Source organism: Conger conger, chromosome 11, assembly GCF_963514075.1.
Source record: "Conger conger chromosome 11, fConCon1.1, whole genome shotgun sequence".
NCBI lineage: Eukaryota > Metazoa > Chordata > Actinopteri > Anguilliformes > Congridae > Conger > Conger conger.
Window position 1 is genome coordinate 25,865,863 of NC_083770.1, and position 22,959 is coordinate 25,888,821.

General features: G+C 45.0%; 1 protein-coding gene across 1 annotated transcript in view; it reads right to left on the bottom strand.

The window, feature by feature from the left end:
- bin3 (bridging integrator 3) overlaps positions 1 to 22,959 on the bottom strand; it is a 42,684-nt gene that overhangs the window by 18,545 nt on the left and 1,180 nt on the right. The window contains exons 2-6 of the mRNA XM_061260349.1: positions 14,359 to 14,407; positions 11,951 to 11,991; positions 8,995 to 9,056; positions 5,605 to 5,741; positions 1 to 14 (exon numbers count right to left, since the gene is read on the bottom strand). The exon at positions 1 to 14 is cut by the window's left edge and continues 27 nt beyond it. Coding sequence (XP_061116333.1) covers positions 1 to 14; positions 5,605 to 5,741; positions 8,995 to 9,056; positions 11,951 to 11,991; positions 14,359 to 14,407 — 303 coding nt within the window. The remainder of the gene's footprint in view (positions 15 to 5,604; positions 5,742 to 8,994; positions 9,057 to 11,950; positions 11,992 to 14,358; positions 14,408 to 22,959) is intronic.

The window sequence follows — 22,959 nt, forward strand, 5'->3', positions numbered from 1 at the left end:
TGGATCTGGCTCACCTGTGGGGGAAAGGATGCGGACGTTAAAACGCAACGCCGGTTCACCAGCTCAGCCACCATGTAACTCAAACGGCGGTTTAGTGGAGTCCCGGCTGTTTACGTTACGACCTTGTTTAAATTCTGCCCTTCTCCACGTTCGCCTGAATTCCGTTCAACAAAGCCTTTTAAAAAAGGTCTCCGAGCACATCTGAAGCTCTCCTTCACCGCCGGATGTCACATCCACGCAAACAATCAACAATTACTGGGGTTACTCGGTTTCCCTCAAACACTCACCCATATTCTAACAACAAAAGGGGTGGGGGGGGGAATATAAACTTTCTTGACGTTGACTCCTTTACAGCACACAAGCCCTGAGGAGGCATCCTTGAATATTCATAGAGGCAGCGATACTAAAGGCTGATCTATCTGGGGACCAACATGAAAGCACAGCCCCGCCGATCTCAAATCCTGCAGAGGGTGGCTTGCCTTACAAGATGAAAGTTCTTTGCAAACAAACATTTTAACAATAACAGTTTATATTTCTTTGCGTATTTTTTCTTGTTGTCTTGATTTTCTTTTCTTTTTTGGGGGGGGTGAGGAAGGAGGGAAAGAGAGGAGGAAGAGGGGGGGAATTTAAATGAAAGCAAATGAACATCATCTCCAAGCCTGTGGCCCAATGTTGAAGTCTTACAGACAGAAGCTTGAGTACAATTAACTAACTTCCCAACATCATTTACATTTGGGCTTTCAGATGTCTTCCCAAGACCTATATCTGTGACACAACGCTTAAGTTATTCTGGCAAATAACTTGAGCTGAAGAACATTGCAGGGAACGTTTATCAGTAAACAGACAGAGACATTAAGATTCAGCTCCAAAACAAAGAACCAAGTCTTCGCTTCATATTTGGCAGATTGTCAATCTTGAGATCAAGTCAAATGTAACATGCCCAACTGTTCAAGCAAGTGAAGCGACGATCTTTCACAGCAGAAAACTCGCTGAACTATAACAGCAGTTTTTTTCAAGCGCACAAAAAAACAAGCAATAATTGTCTTAAAAAGGAAAATTCAAAAACGCAAACCTGGGAATACTTGCTAAACATGGTTCTTTCCTCAATAAAAAAGGCAGCGCAATTTACATAATCTCCCCCCCTTTACCAAGCAACAGTGAATAAATACCAAAGAGCTCAGTGAAACAGGAGCACACACGTACGTGGTGAATGTGTGCATGGAGACCAGGGAGAGAAACGGCAGTGAGCAGATTTGCTTAAGCATGCACCTGCCCTCTCCGCCCTGACCCCTCCTCATCCCGGCGAGACCGGCAAACGGCCCGCGGCGAGTGCTCGCACCGCCAGTCTCCGTGAGTCACGGGGCAGAGGCCACCCGGGCGCACAGGCCCTCCCAAAAATACCCGCCGATGCGCTCCTCGCGCGGAGAAATCGATCGCCTCCATCGCAGCGCATCCTCGGCCCTACGGCCCCCCGGGGCACGGGGCGGGGGGGAGGAGGGGGGGCGGCGGCTCGCCCGCAGAACGCCTGGGGCCCGACGCTTTTCCACCGCCGGCCGCTTTAAACACAAATAAACGCTCAGCTGCCTTCATTATCTCCACACGTTTCCACCGCCTTCTCCCCCCTCCTCCCCGTTCGGCAAGTGCAGCCGTGAGAACGGGGGGTGTTCGGCGTTTCGGGCCTGCTCGTTCCGAGCGCCTTCGGAGCAGAACGCGCGGCGAGGAGGTGCTACAGGTTGGAGTGCAGTCGACGCGCTACGGTACATGTGTGTGATTCACAGGCCTCTCGCTGACAGGCAGGCATCCTGAGGTGATGTTCCTGCATCACAGCGCAGTGGAGGGCCTTACATGAAGCCTTCCACAGCGCCTGGAGCCGGCCTTGGGAGTCGGAGGGATCCTGTGATTCGGAGGCTCGGCGTTCCGCCTGGAGGACCTGAATGCCTGCGGGACCTGGCTCTGCTCCGGCCGGCACGGCTCAACAAAACCGCATCACGGAAGCTTGCCATTCCGACAAGTTCACACAGAGCGGGGAAATCGGAAAAATATCCGGTCGGCTACTGATCACATCTGGGCTCCAGGACAGAGGGAGACACAGCGAGGGATAGGGAGGGAAACAGGGAAAAGGAGAGGGTGAATGAGGCAGTGAGAGAAAGAGAGAGGGAAAAGGACAGGAAGAGGGAAAAGGAGAGAGCGGAGGGAAAAGAAGAGAGGAAAAGGATGAGAAAGAGGGAGACAGAGCCAAAATCCGAGTGGTCTGTTTCTGGCAGCGAGCTCAGGTCAAGAAGCAGTTATTAGTCCGCAGGTACCAGGGCCTTGGACTGACTCAATCAGATGGCCAAAACAAAAATGGACCATTGTTTTAATAACGAGATCTGGGGTCGTGGAAAAAACCGAACCCCAATTATCACAGGAACTTAAGTGGAATTGGAGAACATTTGCTCAAGTACTTGAGCGCGTAACTATCCGAGCAGAGGGCTGACCTTGAAGAAGCAGGTGTGCGTGGGTCAAACATTTGGCAAGAAGCGCAGGTCATGCTGAAGACTACATTTCCATCCATCCCCATCAGCAGTAGACACCCAGCTGACCCATTGTGTTCCTGTATCGATCCTGGAACAGCCAGAATGCCAGCTTGCCCTGCCTATCGATTCTGCTGGATTGATGGTTCATGATTCTAAGCACTGCCTCTGTGCTGGTGACAGCGATATGAGCTTCCTAGAGCAGCACTGCCCAGTAGACCATGGCAGCAGACAAAACAGGTGCGTAGTCCAAGGCAAAGCCTTCAGGAAAGAGTCCTCGCTTCCAATGCACGGCACCAATACGCATGGACCTTTTTTAACTTATTTTAACTTAACCTTTATGTATACAAGGTAGGTTGACTAAGCACACATGCTGTTAATTCCCCCACCTAACATGCATGTCTTGTTGGAGGAAACCTGAGAACCCAAAGGAATCACAGGCGGGCACAGGGAGAACATGCAAACTCCATACAGAATTGGAAGCCAGGACCTTCTTGCTGTGGGGCAACAGTGCTATGCACCATACCAGCGTGCCATCTTTCTCTTAGCCTATAGTCAAACATGGAAGAGGCTTAAATTGAGGTGCATAAATCTCATCAGTGCTTCTCCGCTTCCGCGCGGCGATCTGTCGATTCGGGTCAAGTGCGTTTCACACTGAAATCAAAGGGCACGACTGTGATATCTTGAGCACAGAGCAGCCAATTCCAGAGCTGAAGAGGCTGACTGGGGCCTTGCGGGGGGGAGGGGGCAGCGAGGAGCGTGAGGTCACAACCCCTTCAGGTGAGGGGGAGGAGATTTGTCAGAGACATTTAAAATGCTGTGAGGCTCTGACCCCAGTTAAGCGGACCAAATTCCAGGCCGGAGGAGAAATGGAACGTATGGTGAAACGGACAGCAGACTTCAGGGGCATTTTCTGCTTTAGTGAGCTCCCTTCTATTTTACACAGAATCCGTAGGTGTGTGGAGCGCGGTACAGAATCTTCCTTTTAGCTGCTTTCTCCAGATTTTTTTTTTTTATCCATGGCCTGACGACTGCTGATTCAAAAATCTGCTGCGAGAACGTTTACTCATACCCAATCTGCCAAGAAAAGGAAGTGTCGGCAGGGAGGCTTGGTTATTTATTTTGAAAATGGACTTTTGCATAACAGTATCCCCTGTAGACTGTGGAATCTGACTGCTTTCTGTGCCATCTCAGAGACACGTGTACGCACACTAACTTTCTTGCAGAAGATGGCAGGGTTCAAATCCTGCAAACATGCTGTACTTGTGTGACAAGGCCAGGAGGACCCTGCCAACTGAAACTCTACCTCCTGGGGTGCCACGAGCCGGATTTGAGTCCTGGACCGTGGGGTGCGTTGCCACAATGAGAACAAGTTTTTAAACTAGTTGGGTGACACAAACAGCCTCCATTTTGAGAGGCAGTTCTACACAGAGCAGCCACTACAGATTGATCTGTTTCAGGCCACTCAGGAAGGGGCAGCTCACAGTCCCCACAACAACGCAAACTCTCAGCGTTCACATGATACGATATGCTGGCTTTTGACTGGTCTAAACCAGCCAACACGACATGTGGGATGGGTTGGACTGGTTGTATGAGTCGGATAAGTGGACTGAGTCGCACAGATCAGTAATGGGTCACTTGGGCATTTTAACAGGGACATTATCAGCTTGGGTACTGTCATGAGGTACAGGCAACAACAATGAGAAATGCCAATCAAAGAGCAAGCATGAGAAGCCCAGAGCATTTTACTCATATCCGACTTCACACATCCTCCAGGATCAGCAGGATTCCCACTGTGACTGTGCTCTTTAAAAGGAAATCAGAGGCACTATGGGACTCCTACAGTGGGAAAATGCCCTGAGGGTACGGCGTACTGTATTTCCAATGCAAGAGTGAGTCCCTCAGCAATTACTTTCAAATTACTATTTTAATAACAAGTTGAAGTGTAGAGAATTAAGATTTGAAAAAAAACAAAAGAAGAATCAAACCAGGTTAAAAAAATAGACACACACATGCACATTCAGATGCACAAGTGCAAGACACAAACACACAAAGCTTAGCAGAATTAGAAAAGTGAATCTGAAAAACAGCCAGATCCCACTGCCATGGCACAGAGACTGCAGTGCTGGCTCTTCTGTAGTAGGTGATATTTTAAACACCGTGATTGAGTCATAAACACATCCAGTGATGACTGAAAAAAGCTGCATTTACCAATCGGATGCAAATTCCCCCACACAGGATCAGGAGTAACACAAAAAAAAAAAAAAACAGTGGGAGAGAAATAGAAATTCGAGAGAAATAGAAATTCCAGGCACGGATGAGTAAGACATTTTAGACATTTATTTGGGACAAAAATATGGATGATACACCAACATGACACAGCCCGTCTATCTACGCCCCCTGTTTTAGGTCCTGGAGATGCAATGCGAGGGCACAGACCCTTTGAAGAGCACTCATGTGGAACAGGAAGGGGGCAGGCAGGAACCAGAGAATAAGATCTCCAGCAGGGCTGCCCAACCCAGCTCCTGGCGGTCTATCGCCCTGTAGGGTTAACAAAGCACACTTCACTCAACAGCAAGAGATCAACTGCTGATTAGTAGAATCAGGTGTGCCAAATTTGGGTTGAAAGGAAAAACCTACGGGATGATAGATCTCCATGAACAAGTTTGGGGAGCCCTGCTCTACAGCATTGCCTCGCAGTGTCTAAAAAGGGCCAGTAAGGTTACCCGATTCAATAAATAAAAGGGCTGGATTGAAGGATTTAGGCGTTTTGCTAGGCTTCAAAGAAGGCCAACACCCGCATTGGTCACACAGCCCTTTACAAAAAACTCTTTCATTCAAAGAAAGACCTTAATAAACTATATATTTCTGACACCTCTAATGGTTTTAAGGATCAACTTTACATTGAAATGTATGTTTTTATGAATTATTCCACCTTTGTGTTGTTTGTATTATGGATAGCTAACTTATAGGCTAAAAAAACACTATTTCCCTGTTGACTTAACAGACCTCCCCAGAAAAAGATGTTCTTCCCCTGATGAGATCTCCAGGTAAGTTAAGGCAGGGTAAGCTTCGTGCTCTGGACACTTACCTTCTCTTGGTTAAAGGAGTCCATCCTCCTCATAGCCGTGTCTAGGGCGGTCATGGAGTCCAGGAAGGCTTGGTCCTGCTCACACAGGGGGTTGTTCAGTAGGTCGGCTGAAATCTTCACCGCGGCCTTGGACATGGCTGGAACGCAAGCGGGGGGGGGGGGGGGTGAGTCTTTCTCCTCACACGGGCTGAGGTGCAGGCGTGCATTAAGACCCAGAGCAGAGCACGGCATTTGCTCTGCGCGTTCATCAGGACACGATCTTAAGCCCAGACATGCTCGCAGCGTATGGCCGGCAGCACGGGTGGAGCAGTGCACCATGGGAGGAGTGTGTTAAACACAGAGCCAAGGCTGTTTGTGTGATGTACCATCTATCTGACTTCACTCACAGCCATTTCTATACATACTATAGAACAGAATTATACATTTTATTAAAGTATATTATACAATGTGTATGTCCATATGTATGCATGTATACAGAATACAATATACAGGGATAGGGGCTACTGGGCTGCTTCATGGAGGGATGTGGGATTCAACATCAGGCCAGCGCCTCTCCATCTGTGTCACACGGTGCTGCTCATCTCTCAGAGCACTACTCACATTTGTTTGATTACTGATGTCATACAATTTCATACGGGGCAGGCCACATGAGTGACATGGCATGAAAGTAAAATATTAATTGATTTATTGGGGTTAAGAGCCTTGGTTAAGGGCCTTGCTCAAGGGCCCAACAGCGCATCTTATTGTAGCTACACCAGGGATTGAACCACCAACCTTCTGGGTCCCAGTCATGTACTACACCACTACACTCCAGGCTGCCCCACGGTAATTGCAGTTTGTATTGTAGTACGTTTAACATTTAGTGCCGCATTTTAAGCGTGATGCTATTTTCTGTTACTTCCTGTTTTGCACCCATTGCTCCGGTGATAAATGTGTCGCTGCACGCATGGAGAGTCCAGAAACTGTGACTCAGGGAGTAAGTGAAGAGCAGAGTGAGCTCACTGCACAGGGGACATCCCAGATACTTCATTAGGGGGAGGGGGAAATACCCATCAGGCTGCACTCCCACTCAGACGACAGCTAAACAAATACTGGTCCGAAGCCAATCGGGTTTGTGATCAGATTCGTGCTTCCCCTCTCTGCACATTGAATTTGGCCAGACCCCAAGAGATGACAGACAGGCTTGCATTCAATCTACCCACAATGCACCCTGTCCTTAACATTTGACTGAAGAATTAAAGCCAATGCTCGATTTTTTTCAATGCAAGAAACTAAACCCTCAATGGGCCCATTTCACATAGAACTGAAGTAAACAGATGCAGTATCGCCTCTTCCTGTTTCACAGAACATTCTGTAGAACTACCTTCAGAATGATATGAAAAACAGTTCACTTTCTTTATATTGAAAAACAGTTGATGTACATTTTTATACTTATAAAACAATAAAAAAGCACTAGGCTACTAAGTTGCCATTCACATCTCAGTAGCATATAGAATCTCAAAACATAACAGTCGCTTTTTCTTTCTACATCTCAAATCAATATCAAACGCAATACAAATGAAATGCATTTCTTTTTAACACTTAACTGTAAATAATATAATACATAGCATTAACAGCTTTCAATGAATTACAATAAATTAACATTAAACATTAACCATGTAACCTATTAAGTTACATTACATTACACAACAGGCATTTGGCAGACACTCTTATCCAGAGTGACGTACAGTTGATTAGACTAAGCAGGAGACAATCCTCCCCTAGAGCAATGCAGGGTTAAGGGCCTTGCTCAAGGGCCCAACGGCTGTGCGGATCTTATTGTGGCTACACCGGGATTAGAACCACTGACCTTGGGTGTCCCAGTCATTTACCTTAACCACTACGCCACAGGCCGCCCCAACACATTCAAAACATTCAAAAGTAATGAGCTAATTCTACATCCTTCACTCATGCTCACACCAATACTGCCGCAATCATAGGGCGTTTTCGCAGGTAGGTATCTACCTACACCTCAATTGCATCACGTATCCCTAAGCTGTAGAGAGCAAGTCCAGGCATAACATGAGAGCTGACGTAATCATAATGGGGTTTCAACGCCATGACATCATGATATCCACTGAAGAAAAAGGAGATGGGTGGGAAAATTAAACAATGACAAGCGCATGTTGTGTAGAAAGAGAAAACTTGTATGCTTCTGTCAGTAACGTACTGTGGTCAATACCTTAGATTCAGGAATTTACATTATTTCCTTCCCTTTACTATATCATATCCACTTATAGAAAACAGAAGTGTGTCTTTGTATGAAATAACCTGTAATTAAATTATAAAAATACAATATGTGTGTGTGTATTTCTTGTAGCTTTAGTTATTTTTGATCAATGCTGAAGAAGTATGCTTCTGGGGTGACAGCTGTTTTCATTGAGGGCCCCTGTCCATGTACCTGCTCATGACATAGCTACACTTCTCTACAACTCACCCAACAAAACAAACAGGAACACCTATACTCATCAAAATAAATAAATAAATATATAAACGCCTATGCTCCTCTTAATTTATATCACAATTTCCTTTTCCCTGCTCTAGCAGACCATCAGCGCTCATAGTAGTTAGAGGGGAATGACCAATGCTGTTGAATCATGTCCCACACTACACCTCCACTTGAGCCATTTTTAGCATGCTATGTGGTTGGGACTACGGTTATTTAAGGCCAGCGAGCAGAGAAAAGGTCCGGACTGCAAAACGGTGGCATGAGACGCCGAAACGCTGACTTCAGCGCTACTCGCAGTTGATTGAGAAGAGATGCGCAACAGATGGGCTCCATTAATTCCATTAAAGAAGCCGACAGCTCAGTTACTTTGATGAGGCTTCCCGTACTCCAAAATAAAGTCAATTAAAAAGGGCGGCGCTCCGCCCTCCCCACCTCCGCGATCCCTCCACTCTCTGCACAGGCGATTGATGTGCGGGATCCACCGAGGGCAAGGCTGCCGCTCAGCCTCACAGCTCACATCCCCCCTCGCCCAAACTGCTTAAGCACTTCATTAGACAACATCTTCCCAAGTACATCAAAAAAAGTCAAAAAGCTGCAGTTGCACAAAGCACGCACGTCAGCGTAGATCACAAATTTCATTAAAATAAGTATTTTTACATTACTTCTTTTTGTTTAGTTTTTTTTACATTAAATATGTATGTTTAATGCTTCCTATGAGGTAAAGATGAGCAAAGTGGGTGTGAGTGAAAATGTCAGTTCCACGTGTACACAGCAGACTGCGAGCAGTTAGCGCGAGGGCCGTGAATGGTGTGTCGGTGAAACGGGGTTAATGAAATTAGAGAGAGACAGCAGGATTTAGCACGGCTCGACAGGGCTCCCCGCGGAGCCTAACAGAGACGTACCCATGTCAGCCTCCGTGCTCTTCTTCATGTCTTTATGCAGCTTCTTGGTCTGGTCTTCCAATCTATGGATTAGAGGGAGGAGAGCTAAATTAAAACCAACGCACCCTGAGACAAGACCCAATACGTGCACCATTATCCCAGCGCAGAACTCCCGGCTTTGGCAGAGAGGAGAGGAGCTGGCACAGCCTGTGTATTCCACCAGCCTGTAGCCTGACAGAGGGACCTGGGCCGCCTCTAACTATACTGTAATAAACATCTGATCGTTTGTATCACTTCTGTTGGTCGATTTGGACCAAAGAAGAATACACTGAGATATTTATACGCCCTTGTTAAGATATACATCACAGTGACCTTTGTTTTATATAATACAATAGTGCTTAAAATATCACAGTAAGAGAGTTGTGTCAGACAGATAATTTAAAGGAAAAACCTTCCTGTATCACAGTAGCATGTGAATAGTAAAAAGCAGGCGGCCAATTGAAGTTCAGTTTAATGATGCGAGATGAAGAACATAGCGAACACTCCTTTACCACTGCAAAACGTCACGCATTTGAGATGTCTGGCGCCAGCATATCAGAATATCCTTCAAACCATGCGTAAACCAAAGCTGGTATCGGGTATAAGCGCTATACCTCCCACTTGTTCCTGTGCCTTGCAGTTTTTAAACATCCAATAATGCTGTGCTGGTGAGGGAAAACCAATGGAGGGAGCTGCTCGCAGTTAACTAGCGACAGAGACATTCAGAACATATGCGTGAGGCAGACCTGTTAACGACTGAAAACTGTCAAGGCGAACAGCAGCAATTACTGGACTATGGGGACAGAGCTGTGTGAGGCGCTAGGCATTATATCAATTAAGTGAGTGGCAGAAAATTAGAGGCAGATTAGATTCTCCACTGTCGATGATGATGAGGTGTTAATCTGGCGCTTTTGATAAAGTGACAAAGACGAAACAGATGGGGAGGCATCTCCACTAAATGCAGTTGTGCATACGAGACGGACCAACACTCAGGGAAAAACAGGAGCATGTGCGATTCCTCTCCGTCAGCGCCAGGTAAACGTGGCGCCCGTTTCCGCAAGGTGTTAATGGAGACGCAGAGTACCAGCTGGTCCTCGCTCTCCACGGTGCTCTGTGTTCAGCCTCAGTACCACAGAGCTGCCTGCAGTTTAACACTCTGTGTTCAGCCTCAGTATCACAGAGCTGCCTGCAGTTTAACACTCTGTGTTCAGCCTCAGTATCACAGAGCCGCCTGCAGTTTAACACTCTGTGTTCAGCCTCAATATCACAGAGCTGCCTGCAGTTTAACACTCTGTGTTCAGCCTCAGTATCACAGAGCCGCCTGCAGTTTAACACTCTGTGTTCAGCCTCAATATCACAGAGCTGCCTGCAGTTTAACACTCTGTGTTCAGCCTCAGTATCACAGAGCCGCCTGCAGTTTAACACTCTGTGTTCAGCCTCAATATCACACAGCTGCCTGCAGTTTCAATTGCTTTTGAAGTTTTTAATAAATAAGGAAGATAAATACATGAATTTTACTGCACTGTGTTAAGGTCGTAGGCACCCCAGATTTTTTATACATAAACTTGGTCTGAGATGTTTCTCTTTTTTGTGTTCTGCACTAGTGCCAGCAGAAAAAATAAAATCTGAGATTTCCAAACATTAATTTTCCAAGAAAGTATGCAAAAGTCTGAGGTACATGTAAAAAAAATCCATAAAGCAAAGATACTTGAAAAATAATGAAATTAGTACATTTGTTAAACTGCAGATTCCCTGAGGTATACTGTTCTGCTGTTTTAAAAGAACATCAGCTGTTAAATATATTGGAGAACTTGCCACAGCTCTCACAACTTTCTTCTGAAAAGTTGTTACTCAATATGGAACTTTAATTCATGAAATGCAAACATTTCACTCTGAAATGACATTACATTGAATGTTTGGAATGAGAGGTCAGAGGAGAAGGGACAGACTGGTCAAAGCTGACAGGATGACAGTAAAACAACAGTAAAGTTGCATTACAACTGAACAGCTTCTCTAAAGACACAACACGCTAAACCTCTGAGTGAATAGGTTACAGCAGCAGAAGACCACTAAAAAAATAAAAATAAGTCAAATAAATACCTAATAAAGTGCTCAAGGAGTCTATATTTAAAATAAATCTAGGGGGCCGAAGACTTTTGCACAGTATTGTATTATTTATCTTATATACACATACAAACTATTATATTTGCGCTGCGCATAATTTAACTGCGGGAAAAAAAAAGGCTGAATCAGGCCTTTCACCCCCCCCACCACAGAAAAAGCCTGTTAGCCTCTGACTCATCTCTACGGTATCGACCTGCAATTGTTTTCACTTTTGTGTGTGTGTCCTCCCACTCACCGAGAGCCCTGGGCACAGCCCACATACTCAGGGCCAGTCTCTTTAACCTGAGAGACGGTCATCACCGCAACAGCTGCTTTCCTTAGCGAGCAAGGATTTTGGGGGCTTTGGGGCACGTCTACACTAGTCACACTTGCGCTTCTTTCCATAGCTTTTTGGGTCTTGTAAATTTAACCCAAATTTTACACAGGAACAAAAGACTGCACCCAACTTTAATGACTAAATATCCTACACTCTTAGTAATATTGTCATATTGCTGCAAAAGACCAGTTATTTTTAACTGTCAACTCCAATTGTGGATGCAATTAGGCTAAAGAACTTTATATGAAGAGGACAAATGGTCCTAATTATAAATGGGTTCTCAAGTGCTCACTGTTTTTCTATAAATGGAAAAGTGGTGTGAGATTATGGATGCTCTTTCTTTCATTTCTATTCGCCATCGACCCAAATGTTTGAGCGCTTAAGAGTATAATGCAAAACTTCCTCAGCTATAGCAATGGAGCCCAACAATAACCACGTGGGCGGCTACGGACAGAAATATAGCATTAAAAAAATAGCTGTCGAACACACAAAACTTACTTTTGGAGCTTGTCATATTCCCGTTCAAAGTCTCTTTCAACCTGTGAAGACAGAACACACATGCCACAGAAATGAATGCATTTGATGGCAGAAAGGCAGGGTTTGGGTTGGTTTGAAAAGCAACGTGTGGGCAACCCGCTGCAGTCCATCACTGGCACTCCATAAGAGAGAATAAGGCCTTTGTCAGGTTGGTGGGAGTTTGGGCAAGTGGCCAAGCTACACCTGTATCTATGCACAAATGCCCCAGCCTATATCTTATGCCTTCCGCTAATTTCAATTCACTTTCACTTCTGAAGAACGGAGAACGTTAAAGGGGCGGTTCACCCAGAAATTAAATTAAGGTATGTTTCTACTTACCGAGAGTACTATCGATCCACCCAGATAACTCATAAAATCTCACTGAAACTTTCGAGACATCCGCTGCAGCTCACCATCATACAACAGACCTCAAAGGACCCATATTTTTACTGTGCTCAATGCATCGAATATTTACATTATAAAACGCAACAGCAACATGTCTTTTTGCTTGACTTTGCTTGGTTGTTGATTCATGAAGTAGTTCTTGATGAAACACACAGTAATTAAGCTGTGGATGCTCATGAGTAACCATGGCACTATTTGGAAAGATTTCAACCGTCAAGTTTTTCCAATGACAATTCTCAGTGAATTGAGTGCCAGAAAAACATGGATCCTTAGAGGTCTGTTGTCTGGTGAAGCAGAGCAGATATCTGAAAATCTGGTCAAATCTCAGCGAAGATGGATAGTATTATCAGTAATTGGAAACATACCTTAATTTCATATTTAGGTGAACTGCCCATTTAAAGTGCAACTGAGATGTAATGAATGTGGAACATGGACCTGCTTTGAAGAGAGCCAGCAGTCAAAAGTGTGAAAGAACAGTCAGGATGGATTCTTGTATAGCCTACTTGTATCTGTGTTACTTACATCCATCTGGAAACTTCTAAAAACAATTCAATGAAGCATACCGGAAGAAAATACAATATCTGAGAAAGAATATCACGTCCACTTAATGGGCCTCCTTGTCCTGGTGTTCATCACTGTTCTCATTTGCAGAGGTCTGATCCCTCTCTGATTGCATCCCAGTGTCACAGACGCACACACACAAGCACACACACTGTGGTCCCCCCTCTTCTCTTCCACAATTAACAATTTACTCCATCTCCTGTAATTTGCGCAATACTGTTTCCATTTAGGCCTGTGGATTTTCTTGAGCCCCCGTCTCTGGGCTCGGATGCTCTAATTGTGCCGGGCCGGGTGGAGGCAGCGGGGGTTCCTGTCTTGAGGTTGCGCAGGCTGTGGCGTAAACAAACAGGACGCGGCGGGAGGAAGCGGGCGGCTCGTCGCTCCCCGGCCAGGCCCTGTGATGTCACGGGGAGACGGGAGCCGGGTGCGCGTGTCTGTCGGGGCCACAGACAGATTACAGTGGAAGTGGTTTTCTCCCCCGGTGGAGGCGGCGCCCACTCGCTGGCCCTGTCAGCGCTGTCCGTCACGTGGCCGGAGCAGAGAGGCCACAGCCTTAGCACGTTAGCGCTGTACTGGGTAGGGTTGGGATGCCAGGTTCATTCAGGGCACCAAGCCCACTGCGCTGCCAGCCTAGTATACAATGCGCTCCCGCGAAATAAAGTCTGAGAAGAAAATAACTGGCTACGCGTATGTCGATACAAATATTCAGAAAGAATGGAGAGGAACAATTTGGCTATGTTTGGTTTAGCATGTTTAGGCAGTTTACACAGGGCAAAGCTAAGAGCTGACATATTTGCTACAGTGTCTCTTATTCCTTTTCCTCTTCATTAAACATGTTTTTCCTACCCCCGAGGATTCAATTACGCTGGTCTTCTTGGAACGGGAAGTGAAACGTTGGCCCTGGGCTGTCGGTGGAGTTTACAGAATGGCCGTTCTGGGGGCCCCAGGGCATTGTGTGTACGGTTTAGGTCCGGCCCGAGGGCCACACAGGCAGTGGCCAGTGGTTTAGCCCTTTCATGTTCACCAGCGCAGACAGCCACTCTCTTTGAGTCTGATCTCCGTCTAACAGGCAGGCCGTATCTACGGCCACCACAAAGTCAACGCCAGGCCAGCGTCTCATTAAAGGCGGACGGAACTTCCGCAATTTACATCTCAGGCAAACTCATTTTACCAGGAATCTCTCTCTATCTTGTATGAGAGGACTCCTCTGTAGACGAAGGCACCTTCATTTTCCCACCCAGTAAACACGGCAAAAAGCATCTGGTCAGGAAGTATAGTGGTTGTGTTCAGTAAGCCTGAAACCTGGCTAGAAACGTTATTCAGCTTGTGAACTTAGCCACACACTGTGCCATGTATAGTGTGGTTATAGGACTATACTGGCTTGACTCGGCATAACAAAACAAAACTGGTTGAAAAAAGCTTACCGTTTTCGAAACAATCTGCTTCTTTGGTTGTCCGATCTTAAAGGGAATCCTGAAAGAAAAGATCATGGCAAACAAGAATAAATACACCTTAGGAACAGCAAGGCAAGTATTACATGAGTTAAGTTACACGGTACTTCACAGAGAGAAACAAGGAAACTGTTTTCATCATCAGTTCTATTCAACTAATAATCATGCCAGTTAGCCAATGGATGAAGGTAGGCATGCAAACCAAGAACAGGAGAAACAGATTATTAACTGCTTTCAAGCCCAGCACTTAGCACCACAGCACGATATCGATTCTGGTGAGTGAAAACCCAAGAATATTGACACGAGGGCTGAAAAAAGTGCAGCACCCACTTACTTTCTCTAATGGGGGTCACACTTATGTTCCTTTAAGAGTGCTTACAGTGCCCGACAGTTGTGATTTCAGCATGTCAATCATGTGAAAAGGTGGTGGAAACTCAGCCATCAGAAGTAGGTAGACTGAGGTGCGCATAGTCTGGGCCTGGAGGTTCGGGGTGGGTGATTCTGAAGAGTAAACTCGGCCAGCCTGAAGGTCCTCTTAACCTCTGCCCTGCCAGAGCAAGCTCCATCGTCCCCGTCAACTTCCTGTCAGCGTCTGCACATCTGGGCCCCATTGCAGTCGGATGTCCCTAATTAGAAGTGCATGTCCCCCTCTGTCCCAGGAGCCTCTCCTCCAGCCCCCCTCAGAGGCCACAGGCTGGCGACACCGGGGCCGGCCTGAAACCACAGCCCCCCCCAACACCCCCCCCCCCCCTAACCTGCACCTAAATCTGCGACAATGCAACACCCCCCGCCCCCATCCCATAACAGACACCGTTACTGTTACAGTGTCCTTTTAAACTACAAGGTCAGTTATGAAGACATCATTAAGGCAAGATGCAGGTTGTGTTATGTTATGGGTCAATCTCTCCAGTTTTTCTCCAAAACTCAAATCTCAGTAATGGCATAGCACCATTGGGGTCCTCACTTAACATGTAGTTCAACTTGGTTAAATATTATTATTACTGTCAGTTATCCAATGGATATGATAGGCTACTTGACTAAGTCTTTTTCTTTCATGCAACAATTCTACTGGATTTTTGAAATAGTTAAACTACACATTCCTGGAAAATGTAGCTAGCTCTGGCCAACATTAGAACACAACAATACAAAAAAACAACAACATTGTAACAAGTAAGTTAGACTCAAAAAGATAATTGGAAAATTGTTGGATTTAATAAAATTATGAAGCCTTTGTTTTTCAACATACCTACTTAGTAATGTTGCGTGCAGCATTTGTCCAATGACGCAATGCTTTATTTGTTTGTTTTTTTATATATAGCCTACGGCATAGTGGAAAGCTACGTTCAGTTTGCCGGTAGTTTGACTGCATGTGAATGAATACACACAAATACTTCTTGCTAGGACTAGCTTGTCGAGTGCTAGTTTAGAATGTAAAACGACTGACAGGAAGTCATTATGCAGCCAGAATCCTTCTTTCAATTGTCTGACGAACTTGTGCGTTTTGTCACTGGTGGGGAAAGCACACTTATTTTAAACTGAGCTTACCATTTCAGTTTCAGGAAATAATTTGTAATTTTTTGTTAACAAATGCAACTCAGTTACGTTTTAACCGTTCACATCCCTAACAAAGACCAGAATTACATGCCCCCAACTTCGACTCAATGTTGTGAATAGTGTAGCAACCTGACAAAAGTGCTCTTCCACATGGACAACAAGTATTTCACTTTCCTTCTGTCGATTCAGATTCGACTATGAATTTGCATTCCGGTTACTGATCTAATATAAAGGCTATATTCCCTCCTTGTTGGTTCTTGTGACTTATGGTCACTGTGGCACTATCCATCGTTCTCTATTGAGCTGTCCATAATACCAGCATTTTAGAATGCTGTGGAAAGTGTTTGGTACCAGGGCGTGAGGGTAGCATAAGAAAGCCCAACTGGCAGGCCTAAAGCTGTGGGCTGCTACGAGGGTGCTTGGGGCCCAGCCGAAGCGTGGCAGTGAAAACCCACATCTCCCAGAAACTGGCAGACGTCCCGTTCCTCCGGTCTTAAAACTAGCAGGAGAAGGTGCTCCTGATGGGCTGTGGCCGACCGCTTTCCAAAAATAAGGCCCTGCGATTAAATGAAGGCTCGTCCCTGCCTGTGTTCTTCTGGCTTCTCATATTATGTCATATTCATAAATATCCACTCAAACTGAGTTGTGTCACAGTGTAAAAAAGACACTTTTACTGGAAGGCGCAATTAAATTTAAACTTGGCAAAGTACCGTCACCTGTTCTATTGTTAAGTTCAAAAATGGTAAGGCAATGTGGTTTTAGACTGAGGACAAAAAAAAAAAAAGAAATATGCTCCAGAAAACTCTCTTTTCACACTTCTATCCTTGTGATAAGTTTCTTTTTATTTACCGAGGTGACAGGGGATCCGTGAGAAAAGTGACCCACCTTATTGTAACTGGATACACCCCCATTGATGTGACACTAATGATATCCTAGACGCGCGATAGATGGCGGTTTCTGGCAGGCCTGGCGAGAAAAGCAGCTGCGTGAAAAGCAAGGTGTGTAGACTAATGAGATGGAAAGAAGAAGGGGCGAGAGGCAGGGCCACATTGTGCAATGAGGAAACGCTGCTGATGTGCTTGACAGCTTGCGTTACTGACAGCTCAATAGAGAACCCCAAAAAGTGCCACAAAGTGACCCTAATCCGCAAGAACCAACAAGGAGAGAATATACACAGGCTTTAGATTATTTCAGTAGCCAAAATGTGTCCGTGTGCTAAGGAGACTAGCATGTCTTGGAAATAAAATGAAAGGATAAACAATTGAACATTTTTGCAGGTGCTGGGTTTTGTCGTGTTCCTAAAGGCTACAAATTCATTCATTTTGTTTGTGTGTTTGAAACATTTGTTTCATCTTTGTTGCCGATTAAATTCTTTGAAAAAAGAATGAGCCGGGCGTGGTACAATTGTAGGTCACATGTCAAGCAAATCTTCGCTCCAACAAAGCCAGTTCTGAGTGAGCCAACAGGATGAGCCAGAGTCCATCAGAGCTCAGCCAATCAAAGAGGAGGACATGAAACTGCCAAAAACTTTTTTCTTCACTTCTGTTTCCCCCCTGTGCATTGACAATGCCTTCTTTTTAACTCCGATCTGTTGCTGTGCACGCACACAGTTGGCTGTACATCAGGACAAACTTGGTTGTAACTTCGCATGATTTTCCCAATATTGAGCGTTTTAATTTTTGTAACAAATGCTCCCCTGATGTGAACATATCAAATGTTGCCTACGTGTGTGTGTACTCTTTATTATGTACACCTCTACACCAGTTCACTAATGCAAACATCAAATCACCCAATTGTGTGGCAGCCACTCAAGCATAAAAGAATGCAGACATGGTCAAAGGGTTCAGCTGTTGTTCAGAGTAGACCAAAGATAAGAATGGGGAAAAAATGTGATCCAAGTGACATTGATTGGGGATGACTTACACATAATCAATGGGCAACACCAGAGTGGCCTTGGCCAACATACTGGAAACGTCACAGTTTCAGGACGGAAACCTGCTTTTACCTGCGTCACACTTCTTGCTATCTAACAACATCATGGAAAATTGTGTGTCATCACGCACTCAAAATTCCTCAAGTGCAGGGAGTGAGTCATGTTACAACTAATGTAACACATCACGGGCATGCTACAGTAATGCCTATCCGAACTGTAATCACAAGAGACTGTTTGGCACTGGGGGAAAGGCACCGGGGGAATTATTTTTGTTACGTTGCATGATGATATGCTAACATTACTTTTAGGTGAAAAAAAATGATGTGAGGCTGTTGATCTAAAGAAAATATGTTTTATTTCTATCCCCAAAAAAAAAAAAAAGCTCTTCGGGCTGTTGTTACTTCAGATGGCTTTCCGACAAGCCTGGCACGAAGCCACGAAAGGAGTCTCCATGGACTCAATGAACAGTCAAAAACCAACACGAGTTATAAGACTGCCACTGGCAGAACCATGAGCCTACCCACAATGCCCCAGTCTCGTATAAAGGAACACGGTGGTTAGGGAGACAGGAAGGTAAGATGGCCCGCACTGTGGGAATCTGTCCGGAAGGTTCTTCACATAAGAGTCACATTTTTTTCGACCCCCGCACATAACCAAAGTTGTTTTTATGTTTGTTTTTTTTTAATCCGATTGGTTGAGAGTCCTCAATCCCATGTCCTATGCCTTGGAGACTGGCTGAAAGCACCCAGTGAGTGGGCCTGGCGGACCGCACCGGGGTAAGAGGTCACAGAGCCTTAGAACACCCTACACCCACCAAGCCCAGCAGAGCACCTGCTGGGAAACCCTTCTCTCAGTGCACACTGGGTCAGGAACAGCACACTGCCACTCATATGAGCCCAAATGAGAAACACAGCTAATTAGCATACCGCTTCCTACTGAGACAATGAAACAGATTTTACAACAAAATACGCGGAAAGATGCCCTGCTTTTAATTCAAATCTTAATTACAGTATGTTCAGGGACTATATCAAACAACCCTGAATGTTTTTGCAAACAAAAAGGGAACAAAACTAAAACTATGTCCGGTATATTTGACTGGCAGATAGTGTAGCGAGGATTGAAGACGTTTTGGAGATCTTCTATAATCGGAGGGCATAATTGCTTTAATGATGCTATAACCTATTTTTGAGAAATGTCCCCTCTTCCCCAATTTTCCTCACAGCAACTAGGCTTTTAAGCCATTTTGTACGGGTATAATTACATCACATTATCATGAAAATACCTATCCCAGCACATTAAGTAAAGGCAGGGACCAAGTTTCTAAAACTACACCTCTAGTCATTTCATGGCGCCCCTTCCCAATGCTAGAGCAGGTAAACAGGATGTGAGCAGCAATTTCATTCCAATTTTAATCGGGTAATCATAGGTGCATGGACCGTCTAGGATGTTTACATCAGAGAGTGTTTAAAAAAAGGAAAAAAAAAGACAGGGGGAAAAAAAGAAAAAGCACACAAACAGAACTGCTCAAATTGCAGAACTCCTGAATCCTCCCTCCCCCTTACAAAAACATTAGCGTCCACAACACCATTTAGCCAAAACTGAGGTCTGAGCCCAGCTCCACTGAAAACTGAGCTTGACCGTGAAATATCAGAAAAACACATTATCTGGACGTGCACTATTATAAGTAGCTCACTGTTACATTCAGAAATTAGAAAGAAAATAAATAACCAATTAACTTTTTTTCTCCATGCAAAAAATAAATAAATTGAGGCATTATTTTCTCCTATTCATCTGCACAACAGAATGCGTCTCTAACGTCGTCGGCCGGGAAACCGGACGGTTCACGTTGTCTGTGCGGATTATCGGCGTGGCAGAAAGTGACTCAACAGCTTTAACTTGACACAGAAGGACGGTCATTCACAAATAAGAGGAGCAGAAGGGAAGCCCGCTTTGCTGAGAAACCTTTGGTCTGTGGTGGGTGGACTGGAATCGCATACTAATTAGTCTACTAAGCAAACAGATATATCATTTAATTTTTATCCTGGAAGGCATTTCTCTGCAGTGGCAGAACACACTTCGGTCTGCTTTTAATTAACCCTTCAACCACAACACAGATGTTTACTGGAGGAGGGGTCCATGATGAGAGTAGTCAACTTCTGACCCCCTTATTTCAAAATGGGGGAAGCAGTCAGACAACCGGGCATCAACTTCTTGGTCCTACAAAGAGACTAAGGAAAAGGACTTCAGTTGACGCTGTTGATAATCTGAGGGGCTACAGGAATGGCTTCAGTCCGCAGGCTAAACGATGTGGACGGTATAATGCTTGATATTCACAGCAGCTTAATAGCTTAATATTTAGAGGAAACAAAGGAGCTGTCAGAATGTAGGCCGTTGTAACAAAGGCAAATGGCTCATACAAAGGCAGCGCCTTTCAAAGCATTCGGCGTAGCAACCATCTTGCCCATGACAAGCCGACATTACATGTCAGAGAGTATTCTGGGACCTGGGTCACGTCCTTATAGCAGTCACTTCCCACAGAAGGCAACATGCATGGATTTTAGGGCTGGATGAAGCAAGCCTCTCTTCCAACCAAACAGGTGACATCACTACACCACTGCTTTACATAGGACAGAATGGTACATCCAAAAGACTAAAGAGAGGTTGAGAAATTATGTTCTTTTTGCAGAGTTTGAGTATTTGTCCCAAACATGTTTTGCCCTCACACAAATTATCAGTCATAGCATCCATATATATGCATACTGTATAAAATGGAAAGAAATAAATATACATTTATACTTCATACTGCTTTTAACCATGATTAATGCTGCCTGGATTATGCCAGTGGGTGAGCATGCAATGCAAACACTGAAAACAGCAAAGAGGTAAGAACACCTAGCATTACAGTAAGGTCAGTTAGCCCAGTAGCACCACATTACTCATCAAAATGCGCCTGAGAGGTCAGAGGCACAAGCACTAGCATAAAAATCTAGCCTGCATTCAGTGTCATGCAGCTAACTGTTAAGCTAAAAGTCAGCAGATGCACATTGCACAGTCTAGTCAATGTCAGAACTGCCGAGGGAGCGGAGAGAGTGCCATTCGAAGGCCAGAAGAACTAGAATCAGCTTGAAATGACCAGCTGTTTAAAAACATAGCTTGAGCTGGTCAAATTATGTTGAGCATGGAGCTGGTCTGAACTGGACAACCAGCTACCAATGGTTTGAAACGTGAATCCGTACTGTGTCTGAAACATTACTGCAGCTCTCATTGTATGGTCAAAGGAGGAGAAACAAGACTACTCCTAAATGATGCAACCTTGTCTTTTTTAAACTTAGGCTGGCCAAGTATTAGCAGTAATTGTGTTGCCTCGTAGCCTACGGTCTAATGTTAGCTAGCAAGCCAATTAACATGAGTTTACAGGGTAGTTAAGCTATACTTGACAACGGCAAACAAATTGATTAAACTTTGTTCATGTTCTGTTCACAAGGAACACTTGAAATGAGTTTCAATTGAAATGTAGTTCTTCTTTGACGAAATTACTGCATGTTAATTGAGTTTCACTGAGCTGAACACTTGTGCTCAGGTTTTGCACTTTGACTTATACATTTTTTATTGAAATATATTTTCCATCAGTTAAATGTAGGATTTGCTAAATGTACTAGTCTCTTTCAGGGCGAAATTAGTTGGGGTATGTATTCATACCTAGGAATTTTCCTGTAAAAATAATTAAATGAAATCAAAATCCCTACAAACAGTACATTTAGATGGCATTCAATGGCCTCATGTAGTACAATGAATGTATTTGAATTTCCAAAAGAAGTGAGGAAATCTACAAAATGCAACTTACTTTTGCATGTGGAATACAGAGTAGGCCCTTGACACAAACACACTCTTTGGAAACCAAACTGCCATCAAAATGATGGGAACAGAAAAGAAGAATTCCACATTAGAGAGAGGAAAAGCAAGTGAATCCAGCTCGCTCCCATCCCGTTAGGCACTTAGACAAAGATATTAGCTGTTCTCTGGCATGGTGCTTTACCCAAACACACATGACACGGGACATATGGGAAAGACCTCAAGCAACAATGCGCACATTTTTCAGCACCGGGGCAGTTGCGTAGCAGATTGACGGAAACGGGTCAGGAAAATGACGCCACTGAGAGCCTTTTCAGATGGAACTGCAATCTGACTGACATCAGCAGGAGGTCTTATCATAGAGAGAGTTAGTCACTGAAGCACAGAAGCATGGTTGAAGTCACTTGGGGTGGCCATTGTTCTCGTCCCTGACCCCCTCCGAGTCCACCAACCCTCGTCATGGATGCACGCGCAAAAGCCTGGCTGGAATTTACCCATCGATAGACCCCATAAAGGGCTCTTTGACTAGCCCAGCGCCCCTCCCGTGACCCTGTACGCTGACTGTACGTATTAACGGAAGTGCTGTTTGCCAGCCATTGATCCTCAACTCTTGGCCGAGAGTCACGTCCCTAGCCTCTGTGGTCCCTCTTGCTTTCTCCACATGCAAATGGGGGTCAGCGGCAGACGCACACGCTGACAGGATGGAAACCAGGCGAATGCAGCCAGCGGACAGTCGTCATTCCCCGCCCCGTCTCAGAACACGGGCTCCCTGTGACGCAGCTCGGGCCCTGCTGCATTGTCCAGCAAGCATCGGAATGTCAGGATGAATGCCCGGCCTTGTAAGATCAAATTCTGCTGCATTTACAAAAACGTGCTCATACACTGCCCATAGTCATCTACCTCTCTCTGCTGAATAGCTGAGAGGCCACTGCAACAAAATAGCAAGGTGTGAGATAAATCTAAATTACTGCTGGTCCAGCATTTCTGCAGGACAGAATAATTGCATATTTAACAACTCAATACCAAATACTGTAGACAGAATAGTTGCATACTCAATGGCATGGCACAGGAGGTCACTGGTCAGTTACAAACCTGTTCAAATCTGAACCTGTACAAATCTGCAATCTGAGCATTCTAAATAAAAACAAACACTTCAACCCTGAGCTGACATGTCATGCAATACACAATAAGAGCCCCAAAACTAAGGGTAGAATTCTCAAACTGGAGTGAAACGT